General features: G+C 51.8%; 2 protein-coding genes across 8 annotated transcripts; one reads left to right on the top strand and one right to left on the bottom strand.

The window, feature by feature from the left end:
* Positions 1 to 1,506: 1,506 nt before the first annotated feature.
* On the top strand, positions 1,507 to 20,585 carry PTPRN (protein tyrosine phosphatase receptor type N). Of its 4 annotated transcripts, none has more exons than XM_079135550.1 (23): positions 1,507 to 1,715; positions 3,136 to 3,186; positions 3,408 to 3,521; positions 6,750 to 6,846; positions 7,716 to 7,974; positions 8,064 to 8,418; positions 8,820 to 8,951; positions 9,580 to 9,614; positions 10,289 to 10,563; positions 10,763 to 10,849; positions 11,145 to 11,224; positions 11,438 to 11,502; positions 12,098 to 12,316; positions 12,738 to 12,938; positions 13,037 to 13,184; positions 13,344 to 13,417; positions 13,649 to 13,726; positions 13,836 to 13,955; positions 14,870 to 15,036; positions 16,947 to 17,000; positions 17,573 to 17,637; positions 17,832 to 17,905; positions 18,120 to 20,585. In XM_079135550.1, the coding sequence occupies exons 1-23, from the start codon at positions 1,601 to 1,603 to the stop codon at positions 18,189 to 18,191; spliced, it is 2,937 nt and encodes a 978-aa protein (XP_078991676.1). In that variant the 5' UTR covers positions 1,507 to 1,600; the 3' UTR covers positions 18,192 to 20,585. The 4 variants fall into 4 exon arrangements, 3 of the variants coding, with proteins under 3 accessions (XP_078991676.1, XP_078991675.1, XP_078991677.1); XM_079135549.1 differs by having other exon boundaries at positions 8,817 to 8,951; XM_079135551.1 differs by lacking the exon at positions 1,507 to 1,715 and adding an exon at positions 1,923 to 2,103 and having other exon boundaries at positions 8,817 to 8,951.
* DNAJB2 (DnaJ heat shock protein family (Hsp40) member B2) lies at positions 20,210 to 27,480 on the bottom strand. Of its 4 annotated transcripts, XM_079135554.1 has the most exons (11): positions 27,346 to 27,480; positions 26,853 to 26,952; positions 26,233 to 26,342; positions 25,013 to 25,066; positions 24,729 to 24,851; positions 23,824 to 23,916; positions 23,509 to 23,611; positions 23,293 to 23,363; positions 22,259 to 22,465; positions 21,318 to 21,345; positions 20,210 to 21,107 (listed from the first exon to the last, which is right to left on the bottom strand). In XM_079135554.1, exons 2-11 carry the CDS (start codon positions 26,915 to 26,917, stop codon positions 20,987 to 20,989), a joined length of 975 nt encoding a protein of 324 aa, XP_078991680.1. In that variant the 5' UTR covers positions 26,918 to 26,952; positions 27,346 to 27,480; the 3' UTR covers positions 20,210 to 20,986. The 4 variants fall into 4 exon arrangements, 3 of the variants coding, with proteins under 3 accessions (XP_078991680.1, XP_078991679.1, XP_078991678.1); XR_013763068.1 differs by having other exon boundaries at positions 21,318 to 22,465; XM_079135553.1 differs by lacking the exon at positions 21,318 to 21,345 and having other exon boundaries at positions 26,221 to 26,342.
* Between the last annotated feature and the right edge of the window lie 488 nt (positions 27,481 to 27,968).

The following is a 27,968-nucleotide window of genomic DNA, read 5'->3' as shown; positions in this document are numbered from 1 at the left end:
ACAGCTGAAAAAAGGAATTTTGGGAAATAATTTGAGAAATTTAAATGGAATTAAGTATTAAATAATATTAAGAGAGTTATTGTGGTTATGTGAGAAAATGTCCTTTTTTCCTACAGATATATTTATAAGGGAAATATGATAAATATTTATAAGGGAACTATGATGTCTATAATTTGCTTAAATACTAAGAAGTAGCAAATATGGCGAAATGCCAATAACTGTTAAGTCTAGATGGTATGAGCATTCACTGTGCATCTCTCTCTCTCTCTCTCTCTCTCTCTCTCTCATATTTTACTAGAAAGCAAGACAGTACAATGATCAAATTTGAACCCTAGAAAGGCTCACTTCATAGCTTATTGGGAGACTAGTGGAAGCAAAAGCCCAGTCAGATGATTACTGCAATAGCCACGTGACTGGGCACAGAGATCCAGATAGGGTTGTCAAGATGAATAGAAGTGGGCTGATATGAGATACACTTTGCCATACTAACCATAAAATTGTTTAGGCTTCAAATGGGAGAGTTGGAGAGAGTCAACACTAATAACAAAAGTTACAACGTTCAAGGGTGCTGATGGATAGGAGAATAACTTCTAATGCTCTATAGCACAGAAAGATAACTATGTTTGATAACAACTAATTATTTCAAAGTAAGCCAGTAGAGAAGATTCTGAATGTTCCTAACACAAGGAAATGGTGTATGTTTAAGGTGATAGGTATGATCATTACACACCGTATATATGTATTGAAATATCACACTGTACCCCATAAATATGTTCAATTAGTATGTATCAATTAAAAGCAAATAAATGTTTTAAAACAAAGAAAAAAGTTCAAAAGACAATAAATACATTGTAAGGAATGAAAAAAAAATGTATGTATGGAGCTTTCAGTAGGTACCAGTTCAGTCCTTGGTCCCAGTGATTCACATGAATTTAATTCACACAATCCTCACCATCACATTGTGAAGTAGGTACTATTAGCTCCTTCACTTAACGTAGCTTGAATACAGACAGATAAGCAACTTGCCCGCGGTTACACCCCTAGTAGGTGGCACCATCAGAACTGGAATCAGGCACTCACGCCTAACCACCCCTGGCCTTAAGGATGACGCCAGAACCACTAATGAAGACACACGTAAGAGTTCCTTCCTATTCACTTTTACGCTTCTCGTTTTAGGATTTATTTTCCCAAACCCACGTAGTTTCCCTGGCCCCCACAGAACTGCAACCCTTTTCGGCAGTCCTGGGTGTAGGAGATAGATAGAGGCCGTGGTCCTTAAAGAGGAGTATCGATCAAAAAGGAATGGGCCAAGTGGGAATTCTAGTGAGGCGCCCACTATTTGCTGCAGGAGGAAAAGGTTGCATAGGTACCCGGCTAAAACAGGGCTCTTACGCCACGTTGACGCAAATAAGCGTAAGAGCCGGGGGTGGAGATGTCGTCACCACCCGCCTGCGGTTGGCCGAGATGACTTGAGAGGGGCATGTAGACCCCGCCTTGGAGGTGGGTGGGGAGTGGCAGGCCCCGCCTTGGCTCCTCTGGCAGGCTCCCGCCAGCGTCGCTGCGACTCTGGCGGGGGAGCGAGTGCTAGGAGCTTGGAAGGATGCGGCGCCCGCGGCGGCCTGGGGGTCCCGGGGGGTCCGGGGGCCTCCGGCTGCTCGTCTGTCTCCTGCTGCTGAGCAGCCACCCGGGAGGCTGCAGCGCCATTAGTGCCCACGGTCAGGAGGAAACTTGGGGGTGGGGGCAATATGGGGCTGGGAGCAAAACTCGGTGCGGGGATGGGGTGAGGGAAAGTGTCGTGAAGGTAAGAAGCTCAGGTAGGATATGTGTATGGGGTGGGGTGGAGAAGGCACTGTGCGACCAGGAAGATGAGAGGGCGCCTGGGACGAAAGGGGCGTAGGCCTGGAGGTGGGGCTGGGAATACGCGGGCGGGACCTAAGAGAAGTGGGCTCAGGAGAAGATTGCTGGTTCAGGAGGAGGAATGGGGGTGCATGTGGGCGGAAGGATTTAAAGACTGGCTACAAGACCTCGGGAGAAGCAAGTCTTGCCAAGGCTCCAGGGAGGTGGTGACCCGCGCTGAAAAATGAGAGGGGGAGGGGCGAGGAGGTAGGAAGAAGGAGACGTAAGGGTGATCTCTGAGCAATAAGAGCTGGGGCCGGTAGGCAATCCAATAGAGGATTGGGCTGGGAAAAGGGCCAGGATTTCTCTTTAAGTCTAGAGAGACCAGTTGCTGAGATCTAATCTCCTGTAAGAGGGGGACAGCTGGGAGAGGAAGCAGAAGAGGATGAAGAGGGGAGGGTCGTTCTCTGTACCCCTCCCCACAGTCAGGCCTGGTGCTGACTCACATCTGTGCGGACAGAGACTGTCAGCGCTGACTCACGGGCCGGGGGTGGGGGTGGGAAGGTGGCGTGTGGGGGAAGGGGCGCAGCCTCGCCATCTGGCGCCCTCTTTCCCCACCCGGGCTTGGAGACCAACGCAGAGTTCTTCCTGTGACGCTGTGGGTTAACAAGATGGAGCGGAGGGGTCAGGTCCTCTGGAGACTCCTCGCCCCGTCAACCCCTCCCTCTCCCGCAACTCCTCCTGACAAACCCTTCGCTGCTCTAGGCTCGTAGCTTCAGCACCACGGACAGCGGCAGCGGCAGTGGTCTGGATCAGCGCGCCCAGCACTGCCTCACATTCATCCTGACCCTCTCCCCAACGCGGGGGAGGTGTGTTAGAGTTTCCGCCTCTAATGAGTTCCAGGCTATTGTACTTAGGAGGCTTTTAAAGATTTGAGGAAGTAACTTTTCCTTCTGGATTTGACCAAAAACTCTCCCATAGTAATTTTATGAGAACAAATACATTATCCTCCACCACCACTGCCCCTACTCTGCTCATAACTTGAAAGGCTTCTCAACTCTCAGTAAAGCAAATGGAGGCTTTTAAGGATCCAGACTCACAGATCTTCAAAATCCAGAGCCAGATCTCATGCTTTCTTCTATTCAGGATTCTAGGCCTCTTTCCTACTCTCTCCCAACCTAAAGCCATTCTTAGAATGAAAGAATGGGCCCATCTGTTTTTCCTGTTTCCCTGCCTTTCCATTCATCCTACTATTCTGTGCATGGGTGTCTAAGCTTCTGCTTACCTGTCCCTCTACAGGCTGTCTGTTTGACCGTAGACTCTGCTCTCACCTCGAAGTCTGTATTCAGGGTGAGTAAGACCCAGGCATAGGACTCACAAGACAGAGAAGTGCAATAAAAAGCAAGTGGGGATCCCAGAAGGGAGGAGAGGGACAGTCTTGGGATAAGGAGCTCTGACCTTAAGGAACAAGAGAGAAGGTGGAGAGAGTGCTGTTCATTGCTGTTCATTGGCAACCTGGACTTTGAAAGGCCTCTTGTCCAAGATCTCTGATACCACTTTTGTGCTCTTAGATGGTTTGTTTGGACAGTGCCAGGTGGGAGTGGGGCAGGCCCGGCCCCTTTTGCAAGTCACCTCTCCAGTTCTCCAACGCTTACAAGGTGTGCTCCGACAGCTCATGTCTCAAGGTGAGGTCTGGGTGTACTGAAGGAGAGAGATTAAAACTTGGTTAAATATGGGTGGGGTTGTAAGGGACCACCTGACCCAAAGACTTCTCTTTGTGAAATATTCTTTTCATACCAACTGCTAGCACCTCACCTTCCCAGATCTTGCTGGAGAAGGGGATAAGACAGGGCAGGATAAAATCCTAGAGATTGGCTATTTTCATCTGAACTCGGGACTCTGAACTCACTGGAAGAGGCTACCATCCCTCTCTTTAGGTCCAATTTCACTCCTTGAGACTGTCTGAGTGTTCCTCATAGATTCCAAGGTCGTTAGGCAGGAGAACACCCCAGTCATCCAATTCACTCATTCAACAAGTATTTATTGAGTACTTACTATGTGGCAGGTATTTAGGTATTGGGGAGGTAACCTGGAATAAAACAAAGATCTTTGTTTTTTGGGGTTTATGTATGGAGGATAAGAGAAAGAAACACACTATATTAGTTAGAAAATATATAGTGTACTAGAAGGTGAGGGATAGGATATTTGGGAAGGCTAGAAAGTGCAATAGAATATTACAACAGAATAAAGGGACATGAAATGGTGAAATAGAAAGTTACAGTAAACTTTTTGAATATATGTAAATTTTGAACACACTGCAAGGAGAAGGAAGAGTTTGCCAAGAGGTTATCCAGGAGAAGAGTGTTTTAGGCAAACCAAACAACTAGGAGAAAAAGTCCTAAGGCAGGAACAAGTTTTAGGAACAACATGGATGCCACCGTGACTGGGAGAGGAGTGATGGAAAGGAAGAACAGAAGACACAGTTGGGTAAGTAATGGGGGAAGGGATGCAGATCATTGCAGGGACTTGGAAAAACGCATGGACATTGACTCTACTCTGACTTAAAGAGGAAACCATTGCAGAGTTTTGAGCACAGGAGTGCATGATCTAACTTCTATTTTAAAATGGTCACTCTTGCTGCTGTATTGAGAATATACAGAATGTAGAGAGAGTCAAGGGTTGAAGCAGGAAGTCCAATGAAAGCTACCACAATAACTCAGGTAAGAGATGAGTGTAGGTTGGATCAGGGTGATGATTCATGAAATACCAGATATACCTGTAAAAAAGAGGAATCAGAAATGATACCCACATTGTATTGCCCAGACAACTGAATCAGTGGAGATGTCATTAACTATAATGGGGCAAATTGCACAAAAATCAAATTTGGTGCAGTTGGGGGGTGTTCAGCTTTTAATATGTTGAGTTTATGTCTAGGGTGGAAAGTAGGATGGAAAGTTAAGCATGTAAGATAGGATTTTGAGAGAGAGGTCTGGAATAGAGATATAAATTTGGGATTCTTTGGCATATAGATGGCAAATATATCTATAAGGTAGATAGCTTAACCAAAGGATTGAGAGTATATGAAGAAGAGGACCAAGATCAAGCCCTGGAGAATTCTAATAATCTTTTTCCTGGATTACACCATGAAGTGTCCCATAACACAAGGCCCAAATTACCTTTCCCAACAAAGAATGTAGAGAAAGGGAAGATGGAGGAGGAAGTAGTCTCAAGTTCCCTTTGATATTCTAATGTGGGCTCTAAGGCCAAAAATACGTTCTCCAAATCAGTTGCACCTTTACAAATGGCTCTGCAGGTTCAGTCCTCAGACTCAGAGGGCTGTATTATCTGTAATCTGTTAGGACCTAAGTGGATGACCAGTTACCAGGCAGACTCTGATAACTTAGGAGTCTAACATGTAAGTTTAGGGGGTACTCTTACCCAGACTCAGTCATAGAAGGAAAGAGACTTTGAGGCTGAGCTTATTTATGTTAAGAAAAGATGAGAAGGAGAAAGAAGAGGAAGAGGAGAAGGAGAAAGCAAAGAAGGAGGAGGAGGAGGAGGAGAAGCAAGGGAGACTGAGAAGGGGAGGCCAGTGAGGTAGGAGGAAAATCAGTGAGGTAAAAGGAATGTTCAGTGTCCCTGAAGCCAAGTGAAAGGGTATCGAGGAGGGAGAGATCAACATTGTCAAATGATGATGATAGGTTAAGAAAAATGAGATCTGAGAACTGGCCACTGGATTTACACAAGCATAATTCACTGCTGACCTTGATGAGAGCAACTTTGTTAGGGTAGTTGGGATTAAAATCCTAAGTAGAGTAGATTGAGAGGGAATGGGAGGAAAGAAATTGGATACAGTTCATTGTAGATAAGTCAAGAAATCTTGCTACAAAGAAATGGGGTGATAGCTGAAGGGAAGTGTGAAACCAAATCGTATTTTTTAAGGTGGAAGAAGTTGCATTATGTTTTTATGCTAATAGTGACAATTCAGTAGAAAATGGAGATGATGATGTAGAAAATAGGGGAAAGTTTCAGGGAGGGTGTTCTTGAGTAGGTAAGAGGAAATGGAATCTAGTGCTCAGGTGGAGGAATTGACTTTAAAGAGGAGCACAGGTAGTTAATCTAATGTTAAAAGGCAAGAAGGCAGATAGAGATGTTGGCAGATCCCAGAATATTGGTCAAGAGCAGCACAGATTATAAATCCAGAACATGGAAGTAAAAAATGGAGGTAGAGAGTAGGAGATTATTCTTTTAGAATAGGTGACCGGTCTTTCCTGAGAGCAGTTTCATGAGGTAAGGGTCAAACAGAAGATCTGCTTCAGGGTAAGGTGATGGTGACAATGAAGATGAGAATGCTAATGATGACAACCATGAAGAGGAGAGGATGTAGCTGTTTAAAGCGTGTGTCCACTGATTTAGAGTTTTCTAAGCACTTTCATTTCCTTGACTGCACCTGATCCTCACAACCACACTGTGAGCTATGTTATTCCCACTTTAAAAATAAGGAAACTGAGGCTTAGGAGAATAATAATAATAGCTATAATAATAGCATTTGTTGGAAGTTCATCATGTGACAGGCACTATTCTATTTGATATGTTATTCTAATTAATACAAAAATCTTAGGAGGTATAAATGCCCATCTTATATAGGAAAGAATTGAAATAATTGAAGTACAGCAACTTGCCCAAGATCACTAAATTCATCAGTGGCAGAGGCAGATTCAAACCCAAGTAGTCTGACTCCAAAAACTGTACCTAAGGGTGAGAAGAGGCAGCTCGCATCATCCTGTGGGTCTCCAGCCTCCTCCACTGCCTCTCTGCTCTACCAAACCCAATGCTGCAGTGTAGGGGGTGGGCTTTTGGTGACTAAGTCCCCAGACTCTAGAACCACCCTCACCCTATCATTGCCCCAACAGGATTATCCTGGCATGATGACCTCACCCAGTATGTGATCTCCCAGGAGATGGAGCGCATCCCCAGGCTTCGCCCCCCAGAGCCCCGCCCAAGGGACAGGTAGGCAGCCTTTCTTAGTAACCTTAGTATATTGAGGCTGGGTGGTCTGTGGTCTTCTTGATGGTCAGAAGGGAGGGGAAGGGAAGAGAACACCAAGGTTATCAGGCTGAAATACAGATAAAAGAGATTCAGGAATGGTCACTCTGACATGCTCACATATCCAGTAGGAGCTGAGCGTACCCTGGGAATCTAAAAAAAAAAAAAAAAAGCATTAAAAATACTCTCAAAAGTGTTATTTGAAACTAAGTTAGACCCTGCCTCAAAAAAAAAAAAAAAAAAATTAAAGGGATGGGGATGTTGCTTAGTGAGAGAGTGCCCCTGCTTTCTATCCCCAGTACCACAGAAAAATGTGGACTTGTTTATGGAAGGAGGTATCACCATTTTTCCGTGGCTAGGGCTCTAAGGCAGTGTCCAGATCCAGCAAAATGAAGGAAGAGCAGTGAGGTTCACTGAACTCAGGAGAAAGCATTTGGCAGGGGTAGGGGGTGACGGGACAGTCTTGAATGTTTGAACATACACGTGGAGAACCAGCATACAAGGACAACTGGGCAAACTGCAGCCACAGTTCATCTCCAGGCTGCTATCCCCACTCCCCTCCTGCCCTTGTCCAATCCTAGCCATAGGCTTCCCTGGCCTCTGCAGCTGTTTCAGGGACCTAGGCAAGCTTACCAAGGAGGCAGTACCTCAACCCAGGCTTGTCTCTCTGACCCTTCCCATTCCCTTCTGGTGCATCTCTTTTCCCCTGAGGCCACCTCATTTCTTAAGAGGTCAGACTTACCCCACCTGTCTGATCCCCACCATCTCTTCCTCATAAGCTCTCTATCCTCTTGCCGCATAAACCATCACACACACTTTGCTTTCCTCCCCAGATCTGGCTTGGTGCCCAGGAGACCTGGTCCTGCTGGGGAGCTGCTATCACAGGGCATCCCCACTGGTTCTGCCCCTGCTGCCCAGGGGCTTCCTCGACCTCCAGTGGGTGGGGGTGGAGCTGGGGCAGGCTCCCCACTGTCCCCTCTGCAGGCTGAGTTGCTGCCCCCTCTTTTGGAGCATCTTCTGCTGCCCCCGCAGGCTCCCCACCCTGCCCTGAGTTATGAACCTACCTTGTTGCAGCCCTACCTGTTCCACCAGGTGAGCCCTTGACTCTGGCCCTTGTCCCAACTTCAATCCCCCAGCCCTGACTTCTGCCCTTACTGGTTGGTATCTCTGGTTTTCCACAGTTTGGCTCCCGTGATGGCTCCCGGAGCCCAGAGAGCTCACCAGGAATGGTCAGTGTTGGCCCCCTTCCCAAGGCTGAAGCTCCTCCCCTGTTGAGCAGAACTGCCTCCAAGGGCATGTTTGGGGCCCATTCTGGTCACTCCTATGGGGACCTTCCTGGGCCCTCACCTGCTCAGCTTTTCCAGGATTCAGCATTGCTTTACTTGGCCCAGGAATTGCCAGTTCCCAGCAGGGCCAGGACACCAAGGCTGCCAGAGCAAGTGGGCGGCAGTCGGGCAGAAGACTCCTCAGAGGGCTATGAGGAGGAAGGACTAGTGGGTCGAGGGGAGAAGCCTTCTTCCCCAGCAGTACAGCCAGGTAACAGACCTCAGCATCCACCTCCCTGCTTGTGAAGGCTGCTTTGGGAGAACCCTGGGGCACCTTCCTGACTACCCATGCATCTGTTAAAGTGTCCCTAAAATCATTCATACATTTAACTAATGTCTATTGACAAGGTGATGTGTGGAGGCACTAGCACAGATGGGAGTACTGTGGGGTATGGAGTGGACATTACTATTCAGATGGAGAATTGAAATGTCCATGGCAGGCCTGGAGTATCGGCCCCAGAGAGGTCTTTCCCCCAAAGTGTGTACAAGGGCTGGGAAAGGGAGGCCATCAGTGTCCTATTATTTAAGAAGAATCACTTAGATGTGCTAGTCCCCCCTCCCAGTCAGTTCATTCCACCATCTGCCCTAAGCTCTGTGTCTGGCTCCCAGCAGACATAACCCTGCAGAGACTGGCCGCTGTCCTTGCGGGCTATGGAGTAGAGTTGCGCCAACTGACCCCTGAGCAGCTTTCCACACTCTCTACCCTGCTGCAGCTGCTACCCAAAGGCACAGGAAGAAATCTGGGTGAGTGTCCAAGCAGAAAGACCACCAACTCCCAACTCCAAGGAGGTTTCTAGCCCCACTTCACAAGACCATATGGAGAAGCCGATAGGGGAAGAGTCAGAGTCAAGGTCAAGGAAAGAGAGATTTTTTTTTTTTTTTTTTTGAGACACAGTGTAATTTTCAGCCAACAGCAGGAAGCAAAGGGGTAGGATGGTGAAATGAGGAGTTAGATTAGGTAAAGATTAGAGGGTGGAAGTAATAGAAAAGGAATCCAAAAGAAGATGTGAGTGGGAACGAGGAGACATGAAGGATGGGTCAGTGCTAATGAGGACCTGAGCAGGGGCATGGCCTGTGAGTAGAAGTCAAAAATTGATGGGGAGAGGAAGAACTGAACAAAGAATAGCTTAGAGAGAGATGGTCAGTGATGAAAGGAGAAGTTAAGAAAGCAAAGCCTTAGAAGGCAGGAGCAAAGAGGAATGGGGCCGTGCTTAGAATGGGACCATCAACAGAGTCTTGGTCACCAAATAACAGGATCAAGGCCACAGCAGATAGAACAGGCTCAGGTGCTCCAGCCCCTTGTCTAGCCTGTGTTGTGTGGACCTTGGCCTTGGCCCTTTCCCACAGACTCTTGTTTTTCCTGTCTCTACAGGAGGGGTTGTGAATGTTGGAGCTGATGTCAAGAAAGTGAGTTCCCAGCACCTCCCTGACCTGTAAATGTCCCATGGTGATACACTCCCTTGTTGAAACCTAAATCTCAGAATTGGGACCCCGAATCTGTATACTCCAATCCCTCAGAAACTCAGAGAGCTCAAGTCATTGCCTGTGGTTTTATGTCAAGCTGCTGGCAGAACTGGAATTAGAAACCAGAATTCTCGATTCATTCCTCTTTCACTAAAATCCTTTCAGACTATTCCCTGGGGATTCCTGCAGCAAGGGAGGAGTTGAGAGAAGGCAGGCTCCTGACCATCTGTAGCTGGAGGAGCTCTGCTTCTCGTTGTTTTAGGTGTCAGACTGCTAAGATATTGTAGCTGAACAAAAGTCTAAAAAACATTGCCTGCTGTTCATCTTCTAGCCTCACTCCAGCTTTTCTGGCTCCAGAATTTCCTCCCACTCCTCCAGCTCCATCCCATGGATTATTACAGATCGTGTTTACTCATTCAATATTCTATTCATTCATTCATCCACTTGACTCACATTTTCTGGATATACTGTCCAAACCCAGCACTGTAGCAGGCCCTGGGGGTACAAAGTTAAATAGGTCTTAAGCTCCACTGTGGAGAGCTCAGCATTCAGGGTATAAGCCCCCTCCCCAAACCCCTCCAGTCTGTAGCCTACACCTCCATCCTCTCTTCTAACAGACCACAGAGGAGCAGGTGCAGGGTGGAGACTTTGCAGAACCTCCACCCCCAACACCCTCCTTGCCCGGGTACCCCACTGCCAGCCCTATCTCCAATAAAGACCAGCAGCTACTGAACCCTGTGCCTTCTGAGCCCCCCAAAGCTGCAAGTCCCTCCACTACACCTGTCCTGCTGGAGAAGAAAAGTTCACCAGGCCAAATCCAGCCCACAGTGATGGGACAACCTTTAGCTCGGCCATCAGCAGAGGAGTATGGCTACATCGTCACTGACCAGAAGTAAGGGCTCCAGCTTGGGAAAGTCTTTCAGTTCCTTTGGGTTGGGCTGGTCCACCTGGCAGGAAGCAAGAGCAGAAATCCAGATGTGAAAAAGATAGGGAAGTGGTAGTCAGCTCTGCATCCCTGTGAGGTAGCTTGTTTTAAGAAAGTGACTGAGAACATCCCCACTTTCCTTCCTCTTCCTGTTACCCACCTCCAGACCCCTGAGCCTGGCTGCAGGAGTGAAGCTGCTGGAGATCCTGGCTGAACATGTGCACATGTCCTCAGGCAGCTTCATCAACATCAGGTGGGGCCGGTATCTTGATGGGGTAGTGGCAGGGGTCTGGAAAGCAGCAAGAGCCCAGCAGTGGCTGGAGGGAGGAAAGGAAAACAAGTTCTGAGGTCCAAGATGCTCCCAGCTGTACTAAAGGTACAGCCACACTTAGTCTTGCTGCTGGTCCCATCCATTATCTCCCTGTCATCGGACACCACTGTAGGGCATCCCTGATCTGTTCCAGCCCCATCCTTTAATGAGGAGAGAGGCTCTGTTAGAGCCTGGGGTCTAGGGTAGGTGAGGCAGTAACATAGCACCTACTTGGCAGTGTGGTGGGACCGGCCCTCACCTTTCGCATCCGGCACAATGAACAGAACCTGTCTTTGGCGGATGTGACCCAGCAAGCTGGTAAATACCACCCCCCAACCTCAAGCCCAGGCTTGACCCTGGACCCAGTCCTAATATCCAGCCCTGGGGCTGGTGCTTCCTTTATATACCCCAAGCCCACATGCCATTTGGGCCCTGCCTGCCACCTGGGCCCTGCCTGCCACCTGACATAGCATGGCATGGGGTGGAGACCACATAGGGCTGGAGAAAGCCTGACCTGTGTCCTCCCTGCAGGGCTGGTGAAGTCTGAACTGGAAGCGCAGACAGGGCTCCAGATCTTGCAGACAGGAGTGGGACAGGTAGGCGCTACCCATGAGGGCTGACACTGCCCACAAGAGATTGAGGCAAACTTGACAGGACAACTGAGTAGAAATCTCATTTATCTGGCTGGCAAGCCCCCTTTGCCAACCAGCCACTCCCCATGCATTTCCTCTTATGACCAGAAGATGGCCCCCAGTGGCTTCTCCCTATGAGACCAACCTTTTAAAGGAAGGCCTATGCTGGGAAGAACTGAGGTGCCCTTGGCCTATGGAAAAAAGTCTCTAAATTCCAAGAGAATACTTGGCACAGAAGAAACACAATACTCAAAATATGTTTGTAGTCCGCATCCAACACTCATGCCTCACTCCAAAATTCCATTCTGCTGGTTCCCTCCCCACTTCTCTATGTCCGTCTCTTTATGGAAATCCTTCTGGAGGAGGTCACCCACAGCATAGAGACTTGAGTTGGTCTGATGAGGATTGAGAAGGAGGATGTGAGCCCAGATGCCCTTGCAGCTTTGTCCCAGGAAATGTCCTGGCAAGGATCAGGGGCACAGGTGACAAGCAGCACCTAACTCTACCCCTGACACACACACCACTTTCCCGCTCCCTGATTCTGGCCTTGTTCCCACAGAGGGAGGAGGCAGCCGCAGTCCTTCCCCGACCAGCCCACACCACCTCTCCCATGCGCTCAGTGCTGCTTACTCTGGTAGCCCTGGCAGGTGTCGCCGGGCTGCTAGTGGCTTTGGCAGTGGCTCTGTGTATGCGCCAGCACTCGCGGCAGCGGGACAAGGAGCGCCTGGCAGCCCTGGGGCCTGAGGGGGCCCATGGTGACACAACCTTTGAGTACCAGGTGTGCAGTCCCAGAAGGTTGTTGAGGGGAGGAAGAGCAAGGGTCTTGGGGTCTGAGTCTTGCATGGAATGAAGGTGGGCGTGCAATGAAGAGTGAGCTGCCATCTCTGGGAATGTCCAGGCAGAGACTGGAGAGGCCCCAGCAGGTGTCATGGGGGCATTTTTGAATGAATGGAAATTCCCACATGAAACAGATGGTTCCAGAGTTTCTTCCCACTGCTATGATTCTGAGGTTCTGGGATTTCACCTTGTAATATCTGAGGTTGTCATAAGCCACATGCAAGCAGAAAACCCTGACAAGGATGAAGGCTGGGATGGAAGACCCCCAGAGGAGATGGGTTCAAGGATGTGCCTAGAAACCCAGACTTGAATCCAGGCCCCTGCTGAAAGGCCTTGGGCCCCACCTCATCCTTCCTCTGCAGGACCTGTGTCGCCAACATATGGCCACAAAGTCCCTGTTCAACCGGGCAGAGGGTCCGCCAGAGCCTTCGAGGGTGAGCAGTGTGTCCTCCCAGTTCAGTGATGCGGCCCAGGCCAGCCCCAGCTCCCACAGCAGCACGCCATCCTGGTGCGAGGAGCCTGCCCAGGCCAACATGGACATCTCCACGGGACACATGATTCTGGTCAGGACAGGGCTTGGGTCCTGAGTGGGGAGGGAACAGGATGTTGGGAGAAAGAGGACTGGCAATGTGGGCCAGAACCACACTGTGGTGCCCTGCAGGCATACATGGAGGACCACCTGCGGAACCGGGACCGCCTGGCCAAGGAGTGGCAGGCCCTGTGTGCCTACCAAGCAGAGCCCAACTCCTGTGCCACTGCACAGGGAGAGGGCAACATCAAGAAGAACCGCCATCCGGACTTCCTGCCCTGTAAGTGAGCCCTCTGACTAGCCTGGCCCCGCCCTCTCTGCTGGTACCTCTGAAGGGCTGTGAGGAAGGCACTGGGCTCCTGGCTCAGGCTGAGTGGCAGAGGTGCGAGGACCCCAGTGACCAGAGGGCCATCTGGGGCGGGATATTGGGTATGTGCAGATGACCATGCCCGCATCAAGCTGAAGGTGGAGAGCAGCCCTTCTCGAAGTGATTACATCAATGCCAGCCCCATCGTGAGTGGCCCTGACTCCAGTCTCCCCCTCGACCCCATCTGTGTCCTGCCTCTCTTGACTTCATTCCCTGTGGTCACTTCCCACCTCACCCAAGGCCCTGGAATTGTGGGGCCTGGCATTCTAGCATGGAAATAGGGGCTTCTCAGTCTTCCCTGACCCAGTCCCTTTGGCCAAGCCTCTCCATAGTAGCCGTGCCTATTCTGGCTCTTGATATATCTTCCCTGCCCCCAGATTGAACACGACCCGAGAATGCCAGCCTACATAGCTACGCAGGGACCGCTGTCCCATACCATCGCAGACTTCTGGCAGGTGGGCTCTCAGAGGGACCTCTAGGGATCAGGGGACTTTGTAGCCAGCAAGGGCCAGCCAGGTTAGAGGGGGAAGTTAGAGTTCAGTTTATCTGGGTCTCTGTTCACAGATGGTATGGGAGAGCGGCTGCACTGTCATCGTCATGCTGACCCCACTGGTGGAGGATGGCGTCAAGCAGTGTGACCGCTACTGGCCAGATGAGGGCTCCTCTCTGTATCATGTATATGAGGTCAGCAGGGCCCCCACAGCAAGGGGAAGACAAGAATGGAGTAGGGCAGATGGATGATGGCCTAGTCATTCATGTATTTATATGAATGCATGTGTACAGACATATATATATGATATACACACCTAAATATACATATATGTCTATTTGTGTGTCCCGTTCTAGGTCAAAAAGTGTTTATTGGGACTTAAGATTAAACTATAGAAATAAAACCCCACAGAAACTGAGATAAGAAGCTAAGAGCCCTGAGGATGTGAGACAGAGAAAATAAATATACCCAAAGTCAGAGAGTAGGACCTGCTTTAACTGAACCTAACTGAGCTCTGAGTTTCCCCATGGCCAGTCACACATGTTGCTTATGTAAAATAGAAAAAAAAAAAAAAATTTCTCACTGGGAGAGACCATAGATAGGTATGGGGAGAGGGGACAGAGGCAAAGAAGGGGAAGGTAAAAGAGATTCCAGACAAATGGAAGAAAGTGAGTCCCTGTAAGACAAGGGATATCAAGAACACAACAGAAGTTTCTCATGGCCAGATGATCCTGGTTTGTAGTTTTTTTCATTATCATTAAGCCTTCTCTCGGTCCTGCTTATGGGTAAAGAAAAAAATTGAATAGAAATATTATGGATTTTCATCAAAGTTCATGAACACGTAGCACACTTTGGAAGACCTGTGAGAAGGAGCAGGAAGCTCCAACCTCCAAAAGCTCACAGTAATAGTTGTGTCTGGGTGGAAAAGTCACCAGTTGTCCTGAGTAGTACATACATGGACATAGGCAGCCAGAGTTCTTGGGGACAGCTGGGACAGGTGGGGCGGTGTGGTACATTGCCCGAAGAATTTCTGGAGACTGGGGGGCATCCGAGAGGCCAAGGAGGTCGGGCTCCTGCCCGCGCTCAGGTCTGGGCGGGTCCGGGGCAGGTGAACCTGGTGTCGGAGCACATCTGGTGCGAGGACTTCCTGGTGCGGAGCTTCTACCTGAAGAACGTACAGACCCAGGAGACGCGCACGCTCACGCAGTTCCACTTCCTCAGCTGGCCGGCAGAGGGCACGCCGGCCTCCACCCGGCCGCTGCTGGACTTCCGCAGGTGAGAAGCTGAAGGAGCACCCGAGCAGGGCCGGCCGGACTCCCCGGTGTCCCCGACGCCCTCCAGCTTCGTCTGGTGCCCCAGGTCAGACCTGGAGCCTCAGACCCTGACCCCTGCCGCCCCTCCGCCACTCTCTCGCCCAAAGCCAGGGCGGATGCCCTGTCTGACTGCGCCATCCCCAGCCGGTGACTGGTTTCACTCTGGTCCTGCCGTCTCGATCTCACTCCTCTTTCTCCCTGCCTCTGTGTGGCTGTCTCCTCCTTTACTAGCTTCCCTGGAGAAGGGCAAACGTCATCTCTAGCTCCCCTCCCTGTCGCCTCTCTCTCCACTGGGCTTTGCTTCCTGCCCTGCCTCTTTCTCCCTTCCGTCTCTTCCTTCCGTCTCTCCCTTAGGGACACCAGTGTCACTTCTGTGATCTGCAGCTAGTATTCTCACTCTATTTGCATAGTCACAAAAATGGTCATTGGCAGGTGTGGCTGCTGCACGGACCGAAAAATCAAGACATGTTTTCAGCTGGGAAAGCCAGGGGCAAGGGTACAGAAAGGACTGAGGCTGTCAGAGGGAGAACAGGAGGGTGTCTGTCTTGGGAACTCCCTGGAGCAGGGTGGGAGCTGGGACAGAAGCTAACTGAGAAGGGCTGGGGATGTAGGTCAGGTGGAGCACTTGCCTTAGCATGCGCGAGGTCCTGGGTTCAATCCCCAGAATGGGAGCAAGGGAGAGAAGCTGAGGGAGCAAGTCCCTTGACCTCCCTCTGTTCTCTTACTGCTGAAATGAGGCTGATGACACATACTTTAGGGAACTGCTGCAAGATTTAAAAGGATAAAACATGTAAAATCTAGTGTACATAGCATAGACTCAGTTAATTCCAGAGACTATTTATTATCATTATTATGAACCAGCTGAAAACCATTTCATGACCATTTAAACCAAGCCTTCTGATGCACCCACCAGTATGCCAGAAAGTCACATGGCTGCTGTAAAATCATTCAAAGTCATCTGGTCCCTTAGCTGGAGGACCACTAAGTCCCAAGTTTCTCCTGAAACAATCTGACCCCTAAGAAATTCCTCTGGATCCTGACCTAGAGTGGGTATCAGGAGTCTGCCAGTGACTCTCGAAGCAGGAAGGTCATAAGGGACAATGGAAGGTTAGGTGAGGCCACTGAGGGAGGGAGAAACCCCTGCTTTTTGCTGAACTGTGATTGGGGCAGAGAGAAGGGTCAAAGGTCCAAGTCCATGTGGACCCTAATTCTGAATATAACCCAGCCACAGAATGTCCATGCTGAGGTGACATTGATCCAGGGAGACGGGCAGCAGCCCAATGTTCAGAGATGAGTGGTTTTCCTCCCCTGGCCAGACAAAGTCTATGACCTGATGTCACTCTGGTGAGGACTGGAGTCTGAATGAAAAGGAGAGTGGCCTGCATGGTTGTAGAGGATGGCAGAGGGGCAGAAAAGACTGATGCCCTTGGAGTCACCAGAAAGCCTATCCCCCTTGGATTCCAGCAGAGGCAGCTATTAATGTTGCTCTCATTAATTGAGCTTGCACTGTGTGCCATATCTTGCACTTAGTTGTTTACATAGATTGTTTCTTGTGCTCATCATAAGAACCCTAAGGAAAAGATTACTGTTATTATATCCCCCATTTTACAGGTAAGAAAACTGAGGTTCAAAGAGGTTAAATCCAGGTACATAGCTTGGGCACATAGCTCTTAAATGACAAGGCAAGCTCAGTGCCACCCACACCAACTCTTGATTCTTTGCTTCCAGCCCTGACTTCTTTGTCCAACCCTCTTCCCTGGACCAGGGAGTTGGGGTGGGGGGAGGCAGAAGGCGAAGCCAACAGGTATGTTCTGGCCTCCCCTTTCCTCGCTGCTGGTGCCCACTGGCCCTAACATCCATTTCTCATTGCAGGAAGGTGAACAAGTGCTACCGGGGCCGCTCCTGCCCCATCATCGTGCACTGCAGGTGGGTGGGGACCACGGGCACAGGGCAGCCCAGGCTGGAGGGTCCCTGGACTAGAGTCTTCCTAATTCCCACCCTTCTTTGGCCCTACACCCTCTGTACATATCCCATGCACACTGCCTGCCTGTCCCCTTGAGACTGGCACACTACCATCCACAGACTAAATCTGGCACAGCCTGTTTTTATTTGTGTTGTTTTAATGGCCCATGAGCTAAGAATGGTTGAAGAAGAAAAAAGAGAATGTGACAGAGACTCTTTGTGACCCTTTCCACAGAAAGTTGACCAAACAAAAGCCTGGCTCCTGGTTAGAGAGGACTGTTCCCACTCTCCACTGCTGTCTCCTCCACAGGGCAGAGCCATGGCTTTCCTTTTGGGTTATCCCCCTCTCTTGGTCCAAGCCCTAGGGCCCAGGCACTATGACCTTTCTCTCACCCATGGCTCACTGGCACCCTCCCGGGCCCACCCTAATGGACCAACCAGTGTTGTCCCCAGCCCAAACTTCCAGGTCTCCTCCACCCCTCCTTCATTCTGCTGGGCCCCTCGGCTAAGCCTGTCAACAACTGCTCCTGTTTCAGTGATGGTGCAGGGAGGACTGGCACCTACATCCTCATTGACATGGTATTGAACCGCATGGCGAAAGGTAAGGACCATCCCACAGTGCTGCAGCTCCAGGGCCCTGGCTCAAGGCTCCCCAGCACCAGGTGCCTGGGAGCTTATGGAGGAGCATGCTGTCAGGCTTCCCGGCATTGCCCCATCCTCCAGCCACCCCCACCTCTGGATGCCTAGCTTCCTCTGGACACCCCTGAGCAGCCCTGGTTCCCACCCTTTCTCCAGGAGTGAAGGAGATCGACATTGCTGCCACTCTGGAACATGTCCGTGATCAGCGACCTGGCCTTGTCCGCTCTAAGGTGACTGTGCCTTCCTGCCCTGACCCTAGCTGCCCCCCTTCCCTAGCAGCCATGTCAGCCACTCTGGGGACAGCAGCAGTGGCCTGTTTCTCCTTTCTGGCTCTACCTTCCTGGGAGGTTCTCCTCTTCCCAAGTGACCTGCCCAGCACCACCCCTCAACCATGGCAAGAACACCAGGTCACCCCATGACTCTCTTGTCATTGCCCTTCCCCAGGACCAGTTTGAATTTGCCCTGACAGCTGTGGCAGAGGAGGTGAACGCCATCCTCAAGGCCCTACCCCAATGAGAACCCCCAGAGCCTCCTAGTGGGCAGCCCAGCCTCTGTTCCCTCTGCCTGTGTGAGCATCTATCTTGTACCTACTCCTCAGCCCCACCCACCACCTTGGTCCCCCTTGGGCACCCCCAGCCCTTCCAAGAGCAGCGTGTAAGCGAGGGGAAGTGGGAAGGGCACGCTTGTCCAGCCTCACGCATGCCGGAGCTGGGGCAGCCGCTAGAGGAGGTGGCAGTGGCCAGGAGGAGAGGAGAGGATGTAGGCAGCAAATCTACCCAAGCCTTCTCCTGCCTGAATTCCCTGGGTCCTCTTTGTGGTTCTGGATGCTCCTGACACCTCTGTGTATTCCCCCAGCCTGCTGTGTTCACACAGCAGGGTGGGGTGCACCAGCTTTCCCAGCCCTGCTGCTGCTGGCCTGCTGCCTTGACCCTCACACAGGGACTCTCCTCCCTGCCCCCAGGGCCTCCTCTCTCTACCCTCCTGTCATGTGCCAATCAACCTCTTCCTCTGGCACAAGAGAGCATTTCTAGAAAAATCTACTTTTGTATCAATGTGAATAAAGTTAGTGTTGTCTGTGCAGCTGCAACCCTGACTCCTATGCGCTTCTGTCTTCTCTCCTTCCAGACCAGCCACAGCCTTCCTATGTCTCCTTAGAGTGATGGGACACAGGGGCCCGGAGGTCAGCTTTCCTCCATTTGAACAGTGGTGTGTTGGGCATACCCAAGGGGCAGTCCTTGTTTACCTTGTGCTTCTAGGTGACTGGCAGTCTCCAAGGTGTTTCACAAGCCCCTACCCAAGACTAGCCTCTTTTGCAGATCAAGAGGCTGCAGCATGGTACTGGCCCAGGTGATGCATCCTTGTAAGTGGTGGAGTTGAGACCAGACTCAGCAGCTTGACCTCTCTGCTGCCTTTCCTCCCAGGTCTTGGGCAGCTGCTTTGTGCCCTTTGTCCTTGGGAATAACTTTTATATGGTGCAGGACTAAGGTTAGGCCCTGTGGAGGTGATTCTATGGCACACTCCAACGGTGGTGCCAGGAAGACCTCTGTATCTGGGGGCGGGGGTGGGATACTTCTTTCTGTCTCATCTCAGTTTCCAGGTGCCTCCCCTCTTAGGGTATTCCTGGCATTCCTTCTCCCAGGAACCCTCACCTGTGTGCCATAGGTGGCCTTGGACAATGGTGGTAGACACAGAGCCATAGGAGTCAGGGCCTCTTACCCATGCAGAGGCTCAGTTTCACAGAGCAAACACCATCTGAGTGGGGAGCCAACAAACGAGCCCCTGCCATCTGTCCACTCTGCCGGGGTGCAATTCCAATGTGCTCAACATCTCAAAGTGGAAGCAGGGAAGACAGCCATTTTTGCAAACTTCTGGCAGACTTTTTGAGGCTAGAGGCTTGAAATCCCTCTTTCAGAGCAGGCTACTTCTTTACTTTGAGAAATATACATCATAAGCCCTTTGGCTATTTAAGCTGAAGCTGAGACTCTCCTGGAATGCAGAGAGGCAAGTCACAGTGCCCTGCAGGATAATACAAAGGTGCTTGTCCCACGGCTCTCCAGCCGGGAGGGTAGCTGGCTCTCTCCTACCTAGACCTGACGGCTTGGGGCCTGAGGCCAGCATGCGAGGACTCATGCTGTTCCAGGCGCCCCAGCTCACACCTCTGCTGTGAGACAAGGAACCTGCCGAGGGGCTTAGCATGTGTCCTAGGCTTCCTGCAGTTCTCGTGCTTCCAGTCTTAAGTCTTAACTTAGTCTGGTCCTAAATGTGCTGTGGCATATTGTTGGGTGGCTCCCTCAAAAGAGGAACATCTGCTATGGGGGAAAATTGACTGTGGGACCGAAATAGGAAAAGACCAGGAAGGTAAGCAATCCTCAGGGTTCAACCACAAACTTGGGGAGGGCAACATGTCAGAGAGGAGACCTGGCAAGGCTTGCACCTCCAGTCCTCTGGGCAAAAAGGAGGTGTGAGGCCTGAGGCCATTTGTCCCACAGGGTCCCTCATGAGTCACCTAGGAAAGAAGGAACACAGCACACTACCAAGCTCTCAAAACAGCTTTATTGACTTCCAGTTTCCCTCCTGACTTGAGCTCAGCCCAGCTGGCTTTGATAGGTCTCTGAGGCTCAGTGCTACAGGGGCTGATGACACCCCACTCCATCAGTCCCCTCCCTGGCCTTGGGCTCCCCAGGCAGGGAGGAGGAGAGGCAGCTTGTCTGTGATGTTGGACAGAAAGAATGGGCAGCAGGGTCAGAGGCCAAAGAAAGCCATTCAAGCAGCAGCATGCCTGGCGTTCCTGTCACGCCGCAAGGGTGGCCTCCCCTTCCAAGCTCTGCCAGCCCACGCCCATCAGCCTTCCAGGGCCAAGCCCTGCTTCCTCAGTCTGCTGCCCCCCTGGCTTGTTCCTCAGACCCCAGTCTGCCTGCAGAAAAAGAACCTCTCTCAGACCTTGCAGGTCCTTGACCTGCCCACTCCATCCCCAGGGCCAGCAAGGTGTCAGGGGAACTGAGGCTCAGGTCATTCCCCCTTCATCCACATTCTAGCCATCCTGCCACAAACAAATCAAAAGACAAGATTTCCCCGTCTAGAGCAAGTGACAAGCCGGCCATGCCGGAACTACATATCCCAAGAAGCACAGCTCTATAACCTCGCACCACGTGCCACTTCTCCCAGCTAGGTTTATCAGACAGGTGGTCGGTGCATTGCATTCTGGGACTCGTAGTCCCCAAGAGACAGCAGCAAACACCCAGGTTAGAGTTCACAGGCTAAGACTACTGATGCCTCCCACCCGGTCCCCACCCACCACCCAGGCCCCGGTTCTACACTTGGCATGGGTGAGGGAGAGGAATGCAGTGTCCCCTCCCAATGCTTGGGGGAGGGTGCTGTCCTGTTGGAACTGTGCAGCGACTGTGGATCCTGGACATCCAGCTCAGAACACATCTGGGGAGAGAGTGGGGGCGGGTAACAGGAGAGAGGGTCAGCAGCAAGCTGTGGAGGATGGAGCTGAGCATGCACACCTGGGCTGGCCCTGTGGCCTTTCCCTGAGCCCTGATGCATGTTGGGAAAGTAGTATGGGATCCAGTCCCCACCTAGGCCTCCCCCTGGGTCACCCTGGCCCTATCCCACCTCTCCAGGGTTAGCCAGCCTCACCTCTGCCTAGTCCCTGGGCCGGGGCAGGCTGAGGCAGCAAGAGGAAGGGAGGAGGAGTGGACTCCGGTTCCGAATCTGGATGGCTGAGAGGCTCCCGCCCCACCCCGCTAGCCTCCCCTAGCGGGAGGGGAGACCTCAGAAGACCTCATGGCCCCACTGGCCCCAGCATCTTCCTGGGCACACTGAGGCTTCTTGGGAAGGGAAGGAGAAGGGAGTCCTAGCCAGACGGCAGTGAAAGCAAGCGATGTGGCCCGCAGGGAGTTGCAGAGAGCAGAGTGGGAGAAAGGAGAGCAGCACCAGAAGGGAAGCACAGAGACAGTCAGAGCTCAACACTGCACAGAAATCAGCGGGGCCAGTTGGACCCAGAGGGCGCAGATGCTGCTCAGCCTGCACTGCTGCCCAGGGCAGCTGTCAACTCGGGCTCAGAGCACCCCAGGCCAAGTCCTCCTTCCTTGACACAATTGGCAACATAGGTGACAGAAAACCTGGCACAAAAGGCCCAACCAAACTACTAATGCCACTCAGAAATTCCCCATCCAGCAAGTGCATCTGGGCTCGTCCTCAGCCCTTCCACAGCCCTGATGCCCCGAACCTGGGCTTCACCCAGGGACCTATCAGCCCCAGGCTGAGCACAATAAATTCCAAATGCACACCAGAGTGCAGCAGGCCTGGGAGGGAAACGTGGAGGGACATGGGCTGCTGTAACTCAGGCCATGCTCCACTCAGCTTTCCTGACAGCCAGTCGGACCCCAAGTCAAGACCTGAGTCAAGTCAATCTGGGCCTGGTGTTCAGAGGATGAGGCAGCGAGAAGCCTTCTCTTCTGGGGATGGGCTACGTTTGGTTGCCTCACCCCTTGCACCCTCATGGGTCCCCCCCACGCCCAGATCTTGGTGCTGGACCTTGGGCTGCCCCTGCCGTCGTTGCTGCACCCCCCGCCCACCTGCTGGTTTCTGCCCAGCTGCTTCCATCTCTGACAGGCTGTAGGCCATAGCAAGCTGCAGGTCCTCATCATCCTCAGAGAGGTCACTATCAGAGGGACGTGAGGCAGGGGTTGGCCGGACCTGCATGCCCCCCAACCTGGAGGTGACTGACTGCTGCTGCTCCCGACGGCTCAGCTCCAAGCCCAGTGCCAAGTCATCCGGGACACCTGCAAGAGTCATAATCATCATGAGGCTCCAGACTCAGGTCCATCTCTTCACACAGTGAGGGCCCAGACTACTTACAGCCTCACTCTGGAACTGGCCTGCATGCATCAGCCCTTAGGGTAGTGGTTATGAGCAAGGGAGGTTTTCAGCTCCACCAGGTCACAGCTCTGTCACCTTGGGAAAGCTCTGTAACTTCCCTGTGCCTCTCTTCCTCAGTTATGTAATGGGAATGATAACCATGCCTACATATGCAAATTGTTCCAGTGATTGATTAGGACAATCTATGTAAAGTACTCAGCACACAGTGCTTAGCATCACAGGCAAGCAAGGTTAGCAATGGGGTTACAATCCTGGGGGAGCTGGGTATGGTGGTGTCTGCTCTGGGAATCCCACATCCTGAGTTTGGTTCCTGGTTTATTTTATCCCTCGCTTGACAGGAAGGAGTCTTGCACCAAAGGCTACTTGGAAGTTGGGGTCATTAACCATGCTGTGACTTAGTCTCTTCAAATAAAACTGGGCAAATACTACCTGCTGTGCTTGTCCTCCTGGATGCTTTAAGAATACAGGAGATACTATATACATGCAAATGCTTTAAAAGTTGTAAAGTGCTCTGCAAATGTAAGGCACCCCACTAATGTGATGGTGATTAGCTGGGTCTCAGATCTGTTTACTACCCCTGTGGTCATCTCGGATCCTGAGAATCTGGTCTATGACTGAAATTAGGGCCCAGGCCCCACAGGAATTCAGAGAGGAGTCAATGTGGGGAGGGGGCTGACGGGGCCAAGGCTGAGCTTCCTGCCAGGGACTGGTTAGTGGAGCCACCCCTCACCGTTGATGGAGACTGACTTCAGCTGCCCGTCCTCCTCCACTTCTACCCGCTCCTGCCCATTCTCCATGATTCTGGGAGAAACAGCACAATTCAGTGACTGGTAGAGACTCTGGTCACCACAGTGGACGGGGCACACTTTCTGTTTGTACACAGCTCCCACCTCCACCCCTCAACCTCAGACCTCTCCACCCACATGGCCTTATCAGGAGCTCTCACCTGCGTGTCGTGATACGGTGTCCTTGGACAAAAGTGGTGGACGTGGAAACAGAACGAAAAGCACCAGCCCCAGGACTGAAGGAGAAAGACGAGGAGGAGAAGTCTGGCATTGGGAGGAAGCAGGCAGAGTAGAGGCTGTTAAGGGGAGGCTGTGCACTGACCACCACAAACACCAAAGGCCAGGAACCTCAGGCCTTCCACAGAGCTGTCCAGAGGTAGGGCTCTACATATAGGGCACAGGCTTGGAAAAGTGACAAGTTGATGCTGGGATTCCAGGGCTTGGAGCTTCCAAAAGTGGGAAGGGGCAACACTTACCAGAGTGCCCAGGAAAGGAGGAAGAGAAGGTAAAGAAGGGGCCCGAGGGTCGAGAGCCTCGACTCTGAAGCTCTGAGAAGGGGCCCAGGTCATCTGCAACAAGAAAGCAGAGCAACAGTCACTGGCGAGCAGATTTCCCCCCAAAATGTATGAACTTTGCTTATAAGTTTAGAAATAAAAATTGCTAAGTAACTGGATACATTTCTGATTTTTTGTTGTTTTGGTTGGACTTCTTCACAAAATAAATTCCTTTTTAAGGTAGTATATGAAAATGCTCGCTGGTTAGTTCTGTTCACAATAAAGAAGGGAGTGGGAAACAGCAGGAAGGACAGACGGCTACTTCCACGTATATAGGCAAGTAAGAATGACGTGATGACAGGCGAGAACAGCAGGGAGTCCTGGCTTTGTCATTTGTGGTGTGAGTCTTAAGCAAGCTATCTGTGCCTCAGTTTATCAATTTTTCTTTCTTTTTAGTTTATCCATCTTTAAATGGGGATTAAAATTACTCACCTCTAACATGGTTCAGAAGAGGACTGGGGGATGTAAAATTCTTGACAGTAATCATTCAAAAACTAGTATATGGTGTTATGTGTAATGCTACTATTATTGTCACATGATGCATTGAGCCTTGCTCTCATGGCTGTTATTATGGAAGCCTAACAATGTGCTATTGTTGTTGTCATTTAATAAGGCCAGTCTGTAAAGTGTCACTAGTGGGTCACGTGGGTTCTGGCATGTGTGAGGTTCTGTCCCAGCCCTCACTGGACACAGGCCCACTGCACAAAATCTTCTGCCTGTGGAATTCAGCTTCCCTCTCAGCCTCCTGCCTAAGGGCCTTCCAGCTGATGGGGGTCAGCCCTGAAAGACGAAGCTGAGCCATTCTGAGCACATCTGAGTCCACTCACCAAAGAGCTCTGAAAAAGGGTCTCCACTCCCGAAGAACTCCCGGAAGACTTCCTCAGGGCTTCGGAAGGTGAAGGTGAAGCCAGACCCACCACCACCGGTTTCTGCCCGAGAAGGGCCAGTTGCTGGAGGAGAGGCAGCATGAGGAAGAGGCTTAAGGTGTGTGTCTCACCTCAAGCCAGAGGTGCCACCTAAGGCATGGCCAGGAATCTCAGAGAAAGCATCATGGCAGGAGTCTGCCCTCCCCCTTCCTCCCTGACCCACTTCCATCCCCAGACCTGCCTACCTGCCCCAGTCAGCCCTTCTCGGCCATAGCGGTCGTAGATCTCCCGCTTATGCTCTGAAAAAAAGAGACCTGATCACTTCTCCCTCCCTCTGGGATGATGGCCTACCCTCCCAGGTTAGCATGGCCCTCAGAAGATCGCCCAGAGACAGAAGTTTGGGAGAGCAGGGTGTAGCAGGGTGTCCAGGAGACACAGGCTGTGGGTTTTAGCAGCAACTCAGCTCTTCACACAGCTGGTTCCTCATCTGTAAAATGGACAATAGCAACTACCTCCTAGGGTTTTTGCAAGGATTAAATGAAATAATCCATGTAAACTGTTTAGCACAATACTTGATACATAACAAGTGTTCAGTAAATGTTGCCTGGGGGCTGGGGGTATAGCTCAGAGGTAAAGTGCTTGCCTAGCATGTGTGAGACCCTGGATTCAATCCTCAGCACTGCACAAAATAAAAAATGTCAGTTAATTATCACTATGTTATTATTAGTCAGGGCTTAGCCAAAGGGTCAACTTCCTCAGAGAGACCTTCTGAGACCACCATAACACAGGTGCCCATTGTTCCCTATCACATCACCCTGCTACTCTACTTTGAAATGCTCTTCACAGGCTTATAACTCTGTGATTAGTATCTATCTTCACTGACCCTCAGGACAAGGGCAATGCCTGCTTGTCCACTCCAGTACCTAATTAATGGCTGTCACTGTAAAAATCCAATCAATAGTTTTCGAATAAATGAATAAAGGACAGATTCGGGGCCATGGGTACAGCTCAATTGTTGAGTACTTGCCTAGCATGTGCAAGGACCTGGGTTTGATCCCCGGCACCACAAAACAAAACAAAAAAGACAGACCTCGACTCATATTCCAGCTCTGTGTGATCTTGAGCAAGTTTTTTCACCTCTCTCAGTCAACTTGCCTGCAAGATGCGGGTAAGAACACCTGCCCCACAGGTTGTCTGAGAGGACCCATGGAAATTATCAAGGCCTGGTGCAGACGGGCTCACACGCATTGGTCACCTGCCCCGCTCCCTTCCCTGGTCAGGATGCATGCCACTCTCCAGACTCTGGGGAGGAGACAAAGTTCTTCCTATAGAAGGGGGGCACTTAAATGCCAAGTTAGAAAAAAGCATGGAGACAGGTGGCAGAGGCTTAGCTCTGGGAAGGAATTTGACGGGCATGAGTAGAGGGAGGGGTTGTGCTGGGCCCTGTCCTGACCCAGTGCCTTACTGTCGGACAGCACTTCATAGGCCTCAGCCACCTCCTTAAATTTCCTCTCAGCAAACTCCTTATTATCCGGGTTCTTGTCTGGGTGCCACTGTAGAGCCTTCCTGCGATACCTGCAGGAAATGCGAGCAAGGGGAGGGTCAGGCTCTTCCCACCAGGGAACTGAACCAGCCATTCATTCTCCCTCGGCCCACCACTGTCCTTTCACAACTTGTAACCCAGTCCACCCCAGCTGCTGAGGCTACTCTGTTGCTCTGTTGTTTTCCTGGAGCTCTCCTCTCTCCCTTCTGTGCCAGGGCTGGGACCACAGGATGAGCAGACAATGCCAGGGTGAGAATGCCCCCACCCTGACCCTAACTGGACCAGCACCAAGGAGCACTGACCCTCCTCCTAGAGCCTGGGCATCTTTGAGCTGCACGTTGAGAAAGCCCACATCTAGGGGAGGGCACTGGAGAAAGAACCACAGTGCGGCTCCCAACACAACTTGGTCTTTCTCTGGACTTCCTCTTTCTATTCTTCCAGGGGTCTCCTCGCTCCCTGCGGGAGTCACTCTGAAGGGCCTCGGGGGCTGGGGGGAGGGGCAGGGAGTGGGAGGTTTTCTGATGCACAGCGGAGGCACTTACGCCTTCTTGATGTCATCAGCGGTTGCACTTCGCGGCACATCTAGAATCTCGTAGTAGGATGCCATGGCAACTCGTCAGTCGTCAGGCAGGCCTCTCCGGGCTGCAGGAGAGAAGGAGTCAGGCAGAAGGAACCAGCAGCCCCTCCCTGTGGCGGAGACCCCTGGGGGTGGGGGCGGGAGGCTCTCGGAGGTGACAGCGGAGCCCGCGGGGCGGTGCTTGAAGTCGGCAGCGAGACTCCTTCCGCAGCCTTATCTGCCCCCGCAGGCCGGTGCCCAGGGCTATCTGGATGCGCAGGCCCGGGAAGCCCTATCGGAGCCCCCTAACTTCAGCACCCTGGGTCGGGCCCCAGCCTGACGCGGGCCCGGCCGCACCTCGGTGCCGGAGTCCCGCCCCAGCCCCCCGCCGGGAACCGTCTGGCACGGGCAGCGCGGCTCGCGGCTTGCGGCTGCTGCGTAGGACGCACCCGGCCCTGCGGCTGCTGCGTAGGACGCACCCGGCCCAGCTGTGCGACAAGCATGCGTCAGCTGCACGGAAACTACTAGAGACCGGGAGAAGGCCAGCTCCACCCGTCACACCGAGGGGAGGGCGGCTGCAGGGGCTGCTGGGAGATGGGGGCGGAGTTGGCTATTTTGGGCTTGCACCCGGGCTACGTCATCCCCAGGTGCGACCTGGGAAGCTGAGGCCAGCGCCATCCATCCAGGCGTGACGCACTTGCGCAAACAGGCAGAAGCAGCCAACGAACAAGGTCCCTGGCCCTGGTCCCTCTGTCGCTCGGCTATAAACTCTCTATGATCCATGGGTACCCCTCCGGAGGTCAAGGCTACCTCCAGGACTCACGGACTCCCCTCTGGGCCTAACTCCTCCCAGTCTTCAGATTCCTTTTCCTGTCCCTGGCCCTCAAAAGAAGCTGCCCTAACTTCCTTGAGTAGGCAGGTAGGTCAGACCTGCCTTTCAGAGCGTCTCGCGCCTTTTCCCTCAGCAAGCTTGTCAGAGCCACAGATTAGCATTTATTGGTTTGCTTATTTGATTCGCAGTCACTTCCCCCTCTAGAATGTAAATTCCACAGGGCAGGGATTGTGTCCTTTTTTTTCACTAGTATGTAGGGCAGTAGTCAGT

This window comes from Sciurus vulgaris (genome assembly GCF_902686455.1).
Source record: "Sciurus vulgaris genome assembly, chromosome: 3".
NCBI lineage: Eukaryota > Metazoa > Chordata > Mammalia > Rodentia > Sciuridae > Sciurus > Sciurus vulgaris.
This window is presented reverse-complemented; position numbering and strand designations above follow the sequence as displayed.